The 14371-nt window shown below is 52.6% G+C and overlaps 1 protein-coding gene across 1 annotated transcript in view; it reads left to right on the forward strand.

Annotated features, from left to right (window-relative positions):
- The window catches only part of KIAA1614, a 43005-nt gene that overhangs the window by 8737 nt on the left and 19897 nt on the right, over nt 1–14371 (forward strand). The window contains 1 exon segment of the mRNA XM_003587099.6: nt 6560–6703. Coding sequence (XP_003587147.3) covers nt 6560–6703 — 144 coding nt within the window.

Genomic DNA, 14371 nt, shown 5'->3' on the forward strand with positions numbered 1-14371 from the left:
CATGGGAGAGGTAGGCAGGGGATTGCATGGAAGGTACTATCAGAACACAGGGTGGGAGTGTGGGCTGAGGCCATTTTGGAGAGCCTGGGAATTTAGATTTTGGAGAAGGGAATGGCAAACCACTTCAGTTTTCTTGCCTTGAGAACCCCATGAACAGTATGAAAAGGCAAAATGATAGGATACTGAAAGAGGAACTCCCCAGGTCAGACTCTGATGCTGGGAGGGATTGGGGGCAGGAGGAGAAGGGGACGACAGAGGATGAGATGGCTGGATGGCATCACTGACTCGATGGACGTGAGTCTGGGTGAACTCCGGGAGTTGGTGATGGACAGGGAGGCCTGGCGTGCTGCGATTCATGGGGTCGAAAAGAGTCGGACACGACTGAGCGACTGAACTGAACTGAACTGAAGGTAGGAGGAACTGGAGAGACATTTTCTGTCTCTCTCCTCTTGACAAGATTGGGAGTGGCAAGGGCTTTCCTCCAGTTTTTCTTTGTGTCTGTGTATCAGAGCCAGTGGGCTTCCCTGGCGGCTCAGATGATAAAGAATCCGCCTGCAATGTGGGAGACCCGGGCTCAATTCCTGGAGCAGGAAGTTTGCCTGGAGAAGGGAATGGCTACCCACTCCAGCATTCTTGCCTGGAGAATCCCATGGACAGAGGAGTCCATGGAGGTCACACAAAGTCAGACACGACTGAGTGACTAACACACCCACACCTGAGTCGGTGGGCAGGATGGGGAATGGCCGGGTGTATGCAGGATGGTCAGGGGCTCAGCTAGTCTTGGTTACACCCTTTCCTAGGTGTCTCCTCTGATATACCTGCAGCCCTGTGACTCCTAAGGGTCTCATGCTCACCTCCAGGATTCCTCATGACCCCCTGAGTCTAGGGAACCAGAAAGTCCAGAACCTGGCTGGGGAGCCAGAATGACCTGCAGACCCCCTTACCAGGCTACCGGGTACGAGGCCACGGGCATGGCAGCATCCCAGCACTGCCAGGAGACGGGGTCCTCCTACCAGGGAGGGTGTAGGGTGGCAGGAGGGAGTCCTGGGTGCGAGCGTGAGAGAAGCAGCTCCTGCTCCTCCCAGGAGTCGCAGGGCTGCAGGCATACCTGAGGGCACCCCCAGGTTCAAGGTGTAATGAAGACTAGCTGAGCCCCTACCTGTCCTGCATACTTACCCCCTGTCATTCCCCATCCTTCCCCCTGACTCAGATATACAGACACGAAGGAGAACTCGAGGAAACCCCTTGCCACTCTCAAACCTGCAAAGACTAAAACTAAAAAGAAGAAAATTACATTTAGCCGCTCACCAGTGTTCCCAACTACACACACACTCCTGAAGCATCTAGGGTTCTGAGTACCCCGTGGAGAAGGAAGGATGCTATCCCTTCAAGCCCTCCCTCACAGCGAGTGTCACCTGCAACTTTCCTCCATGTCATTGTCACACTCATACACCCCACACGTGAAAATCTCATTGTGGTCCCAATCTTTATGAATAGAGGGGCTCAGGAAAGTTAATTTGCTCAAGATCATTCATCTGTGAGGAGCTGGGCTGAAATTCAAGAGGAAGCCTTCCTCCATGGTCTTCAGAGGGGAATAGGCCACTGTCCCCCTACCTGGGGGTGTCTTGGTCACCTGCCTCCACCCATGCAGTGCTGACCAAGGGGACAGCCCACAGGAATTTGTTCTCCTTTTCCTTCTTCAAGAAGGCAAGGACAGAACCACTTTGCTCTCCCTAAGGAGTCGACGACCTGGGGAAGCTCTGCACGCCCCCACACACATCTTTTCAAAGGTGTTCAATGCGGTGGATCCCACGCAGCCATCTGTTTTTGTTTGTTTTATTTTGTTGCCGTGTAGTTGATTGACGGTGTTGTGTTACCTTCTTGTGTACAGCAGAGTGATTGTTATACATACACGTATATTCTTTTTCATTTTCTCTTCCATTATAGTTTATCATAGGACACGGAATGCAGGTCCCTTTGCTACACAGTAGGACCTTGTTGTTTATCCTTTCTATATACAGTTGTTTGCATCTGCTGATCCCAAACTCCCAGTCCCTCCCTCCCCCGCCCCCTGCTCCTTTACGCCCACACGTCTGTTCTATGTGTCTGTAACTCTGTTTCTCTTCTGTAGGTAGGTTCATCTGTGTCGCGCTTTAGACTTCACGTGTAAGTTATGTTGTAGGGTATTTGTTTTTTCTTTCCGACTTACCTGACTTAGTGTGATAAAGTCTAGGTCCGTCCTTGTTGCTGCAGATGGCATGATCTCATTCTTTTTTATGGCTGAGTAGTATTCCACTGTATATATGTACTCCATCTTCTCTTTCTGTTCCTCTGTTGATGGGTGTTTAGTTTGCTTCCCTGTCTTGGCTGTTGTAAATAGTGTTGCAATGAACATAGGGGTGCACGTTATCTTTTCAAATTATAGTTTTCTCTGGATATGTGCCATTCTTAAGGATGCCGCTCCTCCTTCTATTTCGAGAGAAGTGCCCATTTATTTTCTGGATAGCAGCTTCCTTCTGCTACCAGATAGCCTCCTCCAGCTCCCTGTTCAATGGAAATTGCCTTTTCTGTGGAGCCCTGTGCAGGGCTCCAAAGGTCTAGAACAAAACCCACCAAGCCCTCTCTAGCTTCAAAATAGTCTCTCACTTCTGAACATGCCTTTGTGTGACATCCCCAAGTTGACAGGGGATCTCTTTGGCAGGTGCTTTTAGTTCACGTTCAGGGATTCCATCTTAAGCTCAGCAAGAGGGTGAGAGGAACTTAACAAAATAATTGTGCAAATAATAAAAGCAGTGATGATAATACATGCTGATATTGATTGAATCTCATCAAGTTCCTGGCTCTGTGCTCAGCTCTTCTGAGGGGATCGGTCTCACTTAACAACTGAGCCCTTTTTTAGGAGAAGAGGAAGCCGAACTTTAACCCCTCAGTAACCTACCAGGGTGACACAGCTAGTAAGTGGCAGCCCAGGATGAGAAGCTGGGCAGCCTGTCCCAGTGGACGTGAATTTGGGCAGCCTCTGGGAGATAGTGCGGGACAGGGAAGCCTGGTGTGCTGCGGTCCGTGGGGTCTCAGAGTTAGACAGGCTGTCCCGGAAACACACTTCTAACCTTCACTGTAGGGTTTGTTCTGTCCATGTCCTGCAGCCCTGGGAAGCAGGCGTCTATAACAGTGAGCCCACAGGCCCCTGCCCACATGGAATACACGGTCCAGAATAGGTTCCGAGCCCACTGCTGCCCTCACTCGGGGGGCTGCACACAGTGTGACAGTAAGGGCACTCTATTCGTGGCCATCTGAAAGCTCTCTAATGTGCAAAAATGGCACAGTTGCTAGGCAGAAAGGAAGGTGTGTTTTGGTCACAATAGATGTTCCTTCTCCTTGCTGCATCCTGGACTCTGGGAAATGTCAGATCCCTTTCCATCCCAAATTGTTTCCCTAATTCCTGTTCTTAGGATAAAAGGGTTAAAGCCAGACTGGCTGGAGCTTATTATTTTAATCCAGGATTATGATGGCTGCTAAAGGAGGCTGCTCTGTCTCCCTGACCTCTCTGACTGGGGGGAAATGGTGGTTGTCCTGACTGGAGATCTTGAGCTGGCTATGCCTGGCTGGGAGGGGAGCTGCAGGCAGGGCTCAGCTGGCCTCTCTACCAGGAAGCGGGGCTTAGATGGAGAGACCAGAGTGGGAGGGGCTTTCCCGCTGCTCTTTGTCCTGGGGTCAGCTTAGGACGCTGTGGTTGGAAGGGCCAGGGTACTCACGTGGATCTCCCGTTGTCCCCCACAATTAGCTCTTTTAGGTGTTGCTGCTTCTTGGGGGCCAAGCATCTGTGAGCCCCCTAGGAGAGGACCTCAAGTTTCCCCACCCGGCCTTGTGGTACTGCAGACTTTCTGGCCTAAGATGTAGGTTCATGAGATAGCAACGTGGATTCTCTCTCTGTACAACTCCAGCTATTTACAGATGGGGAAACTGAGGCCCGGGGGAAGCACTCAGCCTCTTTGACCCTGTGTCCCACCCACTGAGCTCACAAGCCCTAGGTGTGCGAGCTCTCACGGCAGTGACAACAGCTCTCTGTGCTCAGGTGGAAAGTCTTTGCCGAGCCACACAGGGACTGCCCCAGCCCTGCCAGGCAATCTGCAGAGGGACCGTGGGAGCGGGGACCTTGGGCTGTAGTCACAAAGGGAAGGAGTTGGCTCCAGGGCTGTCGTCACATAACAGTGGAGGGTCTGCCTCAGATAGCGGAGTCTGAACCTGTCTGCCTGGCGAGGTCGGTGGCCTCGGGTGGACCAGGACAATGCAGCGAAGTTGGGGGGCGGCAAGGTGGGTGTGAGAATAGGACAGGTTCACGGGGCTGCACCTGCTTGCTCCCTGCCACTGGGGAGAAAGACCCCTTTCCAGCCACAGGGCTGTCAGGCCTGCCCACTCCAGAGCGCACCATGACCAAGAGCCGGCTGCCCTCCTGACTTTGGCCGCGGTTGGTGAAGGTGGCTGCCTCTCTCCTCCCTGCTCAGTTTGTTCCTGCGTGGATGCCTCCAGGCACCTCCAAAAAACCCTGCTTTTCTAATCAGTGGAGAAACCAGCTTTGTCTGCCAGAAACCAAAGCAGGGCAGCTGATGAAAAGGAAAAAAAATAAATAACAGCTCCAAGTAGAGGGAGCAGAAAGAAAAAAACAGCAAAGCTGGAAAATGGCTTCGAAACCTGGGGCGAGGCTGTTCCTGACAGCATCTGGCCAGCTGCCTGGAGCCCTCCTGCCTGCCCACCAGGTCTTGTGACAAATGCCCTCCGACAGCCGGGCGGCCACAGCTGTCACCGGAAGGCTCTGAGCGCGCGGGCTGGCAGCCAGAGGCCCGTGGCTGCAGAGGCGTCTCTCCGGGCTGGTAACCTCATTATCTCTGCTGGCGGAGCTGGAGCCCCAGGGAGCACAGCTGCTCTCAGCGGTGCGTTGGAGGCCCTGCCTGCTTGGGAAGCTGTGCAGAGGGCTGCCTCGCCTCACAGGGCAGCGGGCCTTGAGACCTCACTCTTCATTCTCTCCTGGAAGCCCTCCTGGTTCCAGAACCGTGCCTGGGCCCTGCCAGGGTCCACAGGCACAGATGGTGCCTTTATTCTGGCAGTTCTCAGTTTTAATCTTGGCCCCAAAGCAGGATTAGGTGCGAATAATGGGAAAATAAAAAGAAAGAAAAAAAAAATCATAGACTGCCCAGTGCTTGTCCAAGGTTGTCCCAAGGAGGCCTCAGGGTTGGGCCATTTTCCACTCACATCTCTATCATCCGTCACCTAGGAAACGACTTGGTACCATCCCCCGTCAAGACGAGGCCCCTTTCTCCAGGTGATGTATGGGCTGGGGAAGCCTGGGATTTGGCTGTCTGCAGACTGAGATGCAGGCCAGCCTGAGCCTCTAGCCGCCCAAGTCCTCCCCCTGCAGACCCTCCCTGGTGGGGACAGCCCAGCATATGTGACAGCGAGGAAGGACAAGGGCAGCTGCGGGGAGTGCAGACATCGCATCAGAGAGTGAGTCTGGCTTCAGCCACATGCCGGCTCAGCCTGCTCTGGGACCCCGGGGCGGGGAGGAGCCGGAGGATGCGGCAAGGATGCTGGAGACAGTGGAGCTGGCTGTTGTCTGCTCCGCTTCACTTGGTGTTCGACCTTGAGTGACATGTCACATGTCCCTCTCTGCTCAGGAACACCCTCATCTGTCAGGCAGAGAGCGCACCTGCCCCCAGGCCCGCCTGGCTGCGGAGAGGGCCCTCTGGTCAGCGGGAGGCTGTGGGGCGGCTGTTATCCCTGCGACCTGCCGCTGTGTCACTGGGAGATGGCTTTGAAAAAAGGCTGCTGTCATTTTCGGCAGCTCTAGCCTGGCTGGGGAGGCAGCACAACTGGGAGGTGGTGAGAGCTGCTGGAAGCAGACCCTCGTTATGACGAGGAGTGAGCCATTTGCTAACTTGGTGTGGGTCCAGCGTAGTTCCTCTTGGCCCTGACCTGATGTCTGTTGGGTTAGGATTGGAACTGAGGCCAGAAATCACCAGGACTTATAAAAATGTCATTCTCTCAGAGGAGCAGAGCAGTGATGGGCAGGGCCCCGATGCCTTGTGTCTGCGGTGAGAGCTTAGGACGGTGCGCTGTGAGCTTGAGTGGGTGTGTGTGGGTGCCGAGAGACAGAAGGAGAGAGGGAGGTGATGCGTGTAGGGACCATCTGGCTGGGCACAGTCGCAGCCCAGCAGCCCTGGGCCCTTTCCTTCCCCTCCTCCCAGATAACTCCTGCTATCTGCCCAGGGAAGAACAATGAAGTAATCTGGAGACTCCCCTACCCTTTTCTAGATCCTCCTGGGGTCTCTGCCTCCGGTCTCTGAGCAGCTGTCCGGGGTGGGCCGGTCCCTTCCAGAGTCAGCAGGCCCCCGGCCCCAGGCCCCAGGCTGGTGCCCTCCCGTGTGGGAGCTGGCCAAGGAAGGCTTCCATGCGGGGCTGTTTCTGGCACAGCCAAGCTCGACACTGTTAAAGCCCTCCTAATCCGTGTTATTTTCTTCTAATCCCTCCCCCAACCCGCTCTGGCCCACACACCCCCCTGCAGGCCCTTCGGTCCCAAGCCGCAGCCCGTGCTGAGCCCCAGGCATGAAGAAGCCAAGCATCTGCTGCAGAGAGCCCGCATGAAGGCCAGGACCCGGCCTGTCCGTGCCAGCCATGACATCGTGCCCACCCTTGCCCTGTGCAGCCGGTGAGTGGGGCCCGGGCCAGGCCGGCCGGTATGGGCTGCGGCAGGAGAAGAGATGGGATCCAGCCAAAATGCCAGCTCTCAGTCCTCCCTGCTGGTCCGTGTGGGAGCTTTTCCCGTTGTCAGGCACCGCTTTCATGATTTTAGTCAGTTAGTACATCTTCGCTGAGAGCCTACTGATGGCGTATTAGGGAACATAACCCGAGTCTCCCTGGGGGAACATTGGTGTCACAATCTCCAGGGAGAAAGATCAGCAGATGGGTCAGTACAGTTCTGTGGACTGTGGTGTGGAGAGACGTGTGTGTAGGATTGGAAGTCTACTGTAACTCCATCTGGAAAGGAAGGGGAGGCTTGGAGGAGGTGGCTTCTAAGTTGGAGCTTGAAGGAGAAACATAGATATTTACTGGGCAGCTGAGGGAGGCAGGGGTGAGCATCCCGGGCAGAAACTGAACAGAAGCAGTATTCTCAGGAGTTGGGCCAGACGGCCCAGTGGAGGCAGTCATGGAGGCCTCCAGGACTGACGGACAATTTGGAAGCCTCCTGTAATAGCTAGGAGCCACCAAAGGATTTCAAGCAGCTGGGTAGCACCAGCACGTTTGCATTCCAGTAAAGCTGCTTTGGCTGCAGAGACAGTTGGATCTGGGGGACCAGGGGGACAGTGTGTGGTGATGGGAGGAGAGGGTGGAGACGCAAGGTTGCCCAGAGCCAGAGCAACAGGCTTAATGAGGCAGCAGAGAAGTGGTTAAGACTGGAAGTGGACTGCTGAGTTCTGGCTCTGCCACTTCCTAGCTGTGTGCTCTTGGGGAAGCCCCTGTGCCTTGGTTTGCTCCTCTGCACAATGGGAATTATACCAGACCCTATCTTTCAGGATAATTGTGAGGGTTCTGTGAGTTCATAGAAAGTGTTTAGAACAGCCCCTGGCATGTAGTGAGTACCCTACAAGTGTTACCTCTGACTGAATCATGGAATCAACTGGATGAGGGGAGCCTGAGAAGGGGGGCATCCAGGATGGAGCCCAGGATTCTGACTTGGTGTCTGGAGGTTCAGTGAACCCTCGGTGCAGGATTAAGCTTGGGAGGGACTGTCCACGGAACACCCACTGGAGGTGCTTATCAGGCAGTTGGATACAGGAGCTGAGGAGGAGGACAGAGGTCAGACTGCAGATGTAGACATCATCCCGATCTCACAGTGGTGGGGCCATGAGGGAGGTGAGCTCGTCAGGGATGGAGAGATGAGAAAAGAACAAGTTCAAGGACGTTCAGCACTCCACACAGGTAGACGCCCCTTGCATGACATCCCATCCCCATCTCTGCGCCTGTTCCGTGTACCACGCGCCCCAAGGAATCACTTACAGGTGGAGCTGGCGGGTGCATCTGACCTGCAGTGAGGCTGCCAGCTCAGGTCCAAATGCCCCAGGCCCCAGCAGGACCATCTGTGGCTGACCAGGCCTGTGGCTTCTTTGGCGCAGTGGGTACTAGAGGGAGCGAGGATTCTCGGTGGAACTGGACACCATGCTTTTTGACGGGGATGCTGAACTGGCTTATTAAAGGCTGAGGAACTTCCGGACACCTTTGAGACTGACTTCAGCAAGAGCAGAGGGCTGAGGCTTGCCTCTGGGTCAGTGTCACGGTGACCTCTAGGAGAGGCGCTCAGGAGACCCTAAATCCTGGCGAGAGGTCCCCACCCGGCTCCCCTTTTATCTCTGCATTTTGTGCCTTGTTTCTTCTGGCTGGAGGACACTAATTAGGAATGCCAGTGCCTCCTTTGAAGCATCCTGACTGTTCTTCTCTGCATGTATATGCGGCCCAGAGCCTTAGACTTCCATGGAGCCCTCCTGTTCCACTTTCTTTAGGTACTAAGGTTGAGTTGGGTAGCTGCAAAACAGGCAAGATTCTTGAGAGTCCCTTGGACTGCAAGGAGATCAAACCAGTCAATCCTAAAGGAAATCAACCTTGAATATTCATTGGAAGGACTGATGCTGAAGCTAAAGCTCCAATAATTTGGCCACCTGATGCGAAGAGCAGATTCATTAGAAAAGACCCTGATGCCTGGAAAGATTGAAGGCAGGAGGAGAAGGGGGCAACAGAGGATGAGATGGTTGGATGGCATCACTGACTCAATGAACATAAGTTTGAGCAAACTCTGGGAGATGGTGAAGGACATGGAGGCCTGGAGTGCTGCATTCCATGGGGTCACAGAGCATCAGACATGACTGAGCGACTGAACGATAACAACAAAAATCTGCAAAGGAGACCGGATGATGTAAATGTACCTTGGGACACTTCCTCTTCCCCAAATCTCATCAACCGCTAACGACGACCCCAGCCACTAACTTTAAAGTAGGTTCCCTCTCACCAGGCTCTTCTCCAGCAGTAGAAATGCAATTGAAATGCAAGGTGACCCACTTTAGCAGCTGCTGTGTCCAGAAAAGAATTACTTTGACTTGGCAGCACTGGTGAATCCTCAGAGGGTATAGCTGAAAAATCAACGCCAGATGGCTTGCTGCAGATGCTTCTAAAGGTTACGCTTGTCAGATCACCCTGGAGAGCCATGCTGAGCTACCGTGGCGATGCCACACAGGCCTGGGGCCTCATTAGATGCAGGAGCCCCTCCTCCACCCCCTCCAACCCCCGAGCCCAGACACATCACTCGTTCCAAAGAGCAGCCTGATGAAAGCTGACGGAAGAGTGGGACAGACAGGCACAGCAGCCCCCAGAAGGTCTTCTTTATCTCAGGTCTAGCTGGAGGTGGCTGGGGCCATCCTGAACAGACAGGCTTTTGCAGGAGGTGAAGAGGGGGCCAGCCGCAGCTGCATTTTCTGGAAGCGAATCGGTGTAGAAATGGAGAGCTCTTGGAAGTGCAAGCTCTTGCTACTGGGGAGACAGGCGCACCTGGGTTGGTGTTCCTGATCCCAGGAGGGCAGAACACACCCACCAGAGGCAGGGCCTGGGAGGGGACACCGTAAGTGCTGGCGTTCTGTGTCAGGGGCCGGGTAGGGCTGCCTGGAGCTTGTGTGGCTAGGACAGCACTGTGGTAGAGAGGGGCCTCCACACAGAGGCCGTTTGGCACCAGCGTCTGAGCAGACAGGATCCTCTCGGAGAGGGATGGTTGTGGAGGCATCAGTAGTGCCTCATGTTGACAAGGTTGCTGTTTGCTTGCTGCTGGAGTGCCTTATTCGCTCTGCCCTTGTCTCTAAGACCTTTGCCATACCTTTATGCCCTGGTCCCAGCACTGCTGGTAGGGACCTCGGGGATTCAGTAACTGAGCTGAAGGTATGTGACTGGGGCTTCCCAGGTGGTGGTAAAGGATCTGCCTGCCAATGCAGGAGATGCAAGAGACATGGGTTTGCTCCTTGGGTTGGGAAGATTCCCTGGAGAAGGAAATGGCACCCCACTCTAGTATTCTGGCTTGGAAAATTCCACGGACAGAGGAGGCTGGTGGGCTACATACAGTCCATGGGGTCTCAGAGTCGGACACAACTGAGCGACCACACAGCAGCAAACCTCATGGGATTAAGCTGTTCTGCATGTCTCCATTTCTTCTTCTTAATGAAGGCAGTGTTTGAGAATTTTATCTTATTTGTTTTGGGCATGCTGCTATATAGCACGTGGGAGTTTGGTTCTCTGACCAGAATTGGAACATACGCCCCAACCCCTGAATTGGAAGCACAATCTTCATCATTGGACCACCAGGGAAGCCCCTCCATTTCTTCTTTTAGAACAAAAATATGATTTCTACCTTTGGCACGAATTCAGGATGACTGAGTTCACCCGCTTGACTGTAAAGTTTAAGGTCGTTGATGTGGCTGAGAGGACCTGGAGTTCCTTATTAGATTAGGAATATACCACCTCTACAACTGAGTGTTTTTCCTCTTAGAAAGTGTAGCTCATATGCTGTCAGCAGAGCAGGGCCTTGCCCCCGGGGCCTGGTGTGGGGTGTTGTATCTAAGCTGGCGTGCTGAGTGTCCAGCGGGCCTCTCCTGCACTGGGCAGGCCTGGCAAACCAGGGCACCCTGCCCGTGCAGCAGGGGCAGAGCTGCTCAGCGGGGCTGCTCTTGTTTCTAGAGGGTGAGATGGTGCTGTTTCTCTGGCTAGAGCCTTCCTTTCTGGGCAGGAATGCTCTGGATACCTGACCCAGGAGCCCCACACTGTCAGTGAGCCCACCAGAGGCATTGTCTCACCGCTCCTTCTCAGGTCCTGACAGGCTCAAGAGATGCAGTTGCAGATGGGGTCCTTATCCTGGGCGCCAAGGGCTGCAGCGCCTCACAGTCACTTCAAGAGAACGGTCGCCAGAAGCGGGGTCAGAGGGACTTCCCGGCCATGCTGAGACGAGCAGAGAGAGACGCTGCACCTCCTCACCAGGGGTGATTCTACCCAGGAGCTTTACATCTCAGCCTCACAGCCCTCTCCAAAGGCAGGCCCACAGTGACTCTGGGGGGCCCTAGGCACTCTGGCCTTCGTGACTCCTTCCTCCATACTACGTGTGTGTGTGTTCAGTCATGTCTAGTGCTTTGCGACCCCATGGACTGTAGCCCACTAGGCTCCTCTGTCCATGGGATTTTCCAGGCAAGAATACCCGAGTGTGTTGCCATTTCTTTTTCAAGGGAATCTTCCCGACCCAGGGATCAAACACATGTCTCTTGGATCTCCTGCACTGGCAGGCGGATTCTTTACCACTCAGCCACCTGGGAAGCCCTTTCCCCATAAACAAAGTTAAAATTTAAATGTTATGACCATGTTGGCTAAAAGGTAAATATATTAATATTATATCTGAGAATGTTTTCTTTGACTTAAAAGTGTATTTATGTATTCTCTTTTGACTTCAAAAGAAACTAAAACATTTTCATGGGCCCCAGGAGAATTGTGGTTCCCAGGTATCGTGGCTATTGTGCCTGATGGAAAAGATGGCCCTTTTTGCATGTGGATTCCAGGAAACAGGATGACTGACAGTGTCAGAATCTGCTCAGATCTCAAAGCAGGCAGATCCACTTACTTAGCAGTGGTACTTTTTTTTTTTTTTTAATCCTCCTGGAGCAGCGCCAATTGGGGAAAATGCTGGAGTCGGGGTTGGTGGCAGGTGGGCAGGCTGCCCCTGCCCACTGCATCCAGGGCAGTGTAACCACCTAGGGAACACCTAGCATCAGGCTTCAGGGAGGCCCCAGAACTCGCACCGTGGCACTTCGCAGCTTCCTTGGTTTAGGAAGTACTCACCCACTCCTTGGAGAAGGAAATGGCAACCCACTCCAGTGTTCTTGCTTGGAGAATCCCAGGGACGGGGGAGCCTGGTGGGCTGCCATCTATGGGGTCGCACAGAGTCGGACACGACTAAAGCGACTTAGCAGCAGCAGCAGCAGCCACTCCTTGTTGTGAACTGGGGGCTAAGGTACAATGCAGTGTGACACAGCAGGACCTTGCTGTAGCTTTATTGTGCCGGCTCAGCATTCATGGCTGGGTGAGCACCAGCCCCTCTCTTGGTGTGACCAGAGGCCCCAGGTCCAAGATTTGAGGTTGTAGTGAGCTGACATGGCACAAGTGAGGGAATCAGCTCTCAGCTGTAGCTGTTTCCCATGGAGCTTTGCAGGGAATCAGTCTTGGACAATTTAACTATGACATCTCGGGCAACCCCAGGACCCCCAAGGGTAGCATCTATGTGCCATACTCCACGCCATCTGTGATCCAGACCATTCTACCCATCAGGGTCTTGAGATTAGTCAGTGGCCTGGCTGTCAAGGCACCCAGGAAAGGGATGAATTGGAATGGTCAGGGATACCCTCAGGGCCCAGGTGAGCACATGTCCACCTGAGTCAGGCAGGCAAGGCCATTTATGCATACAGAAAGCACAGCCTGGAAGGATACACTGTCCAGACTAGTCAGTGCCATGTATAGTTAAGGAAGTCAACCAGTTCAGTGGCCACTCTCCCCACTTGGTTGGCATGTTTTAACAGTAATTGTTAAGCATGGATGGTTTCTTCCTGCCATTGTCTGACCTCCTTTTAAAAAAATTTTTATTGGAGTATAATTGCTTTATAGTGTTGTGTTAACAAAGTGGATCAGCTATATGTATACTACATCTCCTCCCACCGCACCTCCATCCCACCCCTCTAGGTCATCACAGAGCACCAAGTCGAACCCCTTGTGCTATACAGCGGCTTCGCACTAGCGACCTGACCGGTGCTGTGTCCACATTGAACTCCTTTCCTTTTAATTGCAAACCACACCTGTCTTTCTGTTGGGTAGCTGTAAATTTGGTGAAGAAGGAACTCATGTGAAGGCAGCCTTTTTGAGAGCACTGACATCTTTCCTCCAGAATCGCTGAAGCATCCAATTAGAGGAAGGATAAGAAAATCAGCCAGTCACTCACATACGTTTCACTTAGAATAAGTTGTTGGAGTATCAAGACAAGCTTGAACGAGTTGTGCTAGGAGGAGGGTATAGTTAGGGAAGCCTTGGTAAGTGCCTTTGAGGACTAAAAGCAGTAACAACACATAAAGTATGCCAGCATAGATAACTGCATGTGTACTGTTCCGGTAATTCAAAAGTAGTTCAGTTCAGTTCAGTCACTCAGTCATGTCCGACTCTCTACGACCCCATGGACTACACCTTGCCAGGCTTCTCTGTCCATCACCAACTCCTGGAGCTTGCTCAAACTCATGTCCATCAAGTCAGTGATGCCATCCAACCATCTCATCCTCTGTCGTCCCCGTCTTCTCCTGCCCTCAATCTTTCCCAGCATCAGGGTCTTTTCAAATGAGACAGTTCTTGGCATCAAGTGGCCAAAGTATTGGAATTTCAGATTCAGCATCACTCCTTCCACTGAATATTCAGGACTGATTTCCTTTAGTTTGGTTGGTTGGATCTCCTTGCAGTCCAAGGGACTCTCAAGTCTTCTCCAACACCACAGTTCAAAAGCATCAATTCTTCGCTGCTCAGCTTTCTTCACAGTCCAACTCTCACATCCATACAAGACTACTGGAAAAACCATAGCTTTGACTAGAGACAGCCTTTGTTGGGAAAGTAATGTCTCTGCTTTTTAATATGCTGTCTAGGTTTGTTATAGCTTTTGTTCCAACAAGCACGCGTATTTTAATTTCATGGCTGCAGTCACCATCTGCAGTGATTTTGGAGCCCAAGAAAATAAAGTCTCTCAATGTTTCCACTGTTTCCCCATCTATTTGCCATGAAGTGATGGGACCGGATGCCATGATCTTAGTTTTTTGGATGTTGAGTTTTAAGCCAACTTTTTCACTCTCCTCTTTCACTTTCATCAAGAGCCTCTTTAGTTCCTCTTTGCTTTCTGTCATAAGGACGGCGTCATCTGCATATCTGAGGTTATTGATATTTCTCCCTACAATCTTGATTCCAGCTTATGCTTCATCCAGTCTGGCATTTTGCATGATGTACTCTGCATGTAAGTTAAATAAGTAGTGTGACAATATACAGCCTTGACGTACTCCTTCCCCAATTTGGAACCAGTCCGTTGTTTCATGTCCAGTTCTAACTGTTGCTTCTTGACCTGCATACAGGTTTCACAGGAGGCAGGTAAGGTGGTCTGGTATTCCCATCTCTTTAAGATTTTTCCAGTTTGTTGTGATCCACACCGTCAAAGGCTTTAGCGTAGTCAGTGAAACAGAAGTTAGATGTTTTTCTGGAATTCTTTTGCTTTTTATGATGA

Source organism: Bos taurus, chromosome 16 (genome assembly GCF_002263795.3).
Source record: "Bos taurus isolate L1 Dominette 01449 registration number 42190680 breed Hereford chromosome 16, ARS-UCD2.0, whole genome shotgun sequence".
NCBI lineage: Eukaryota > Metazoa > Chordata > Mammalia > Artiodactyla > Bovidae > Bos > Bos taurus.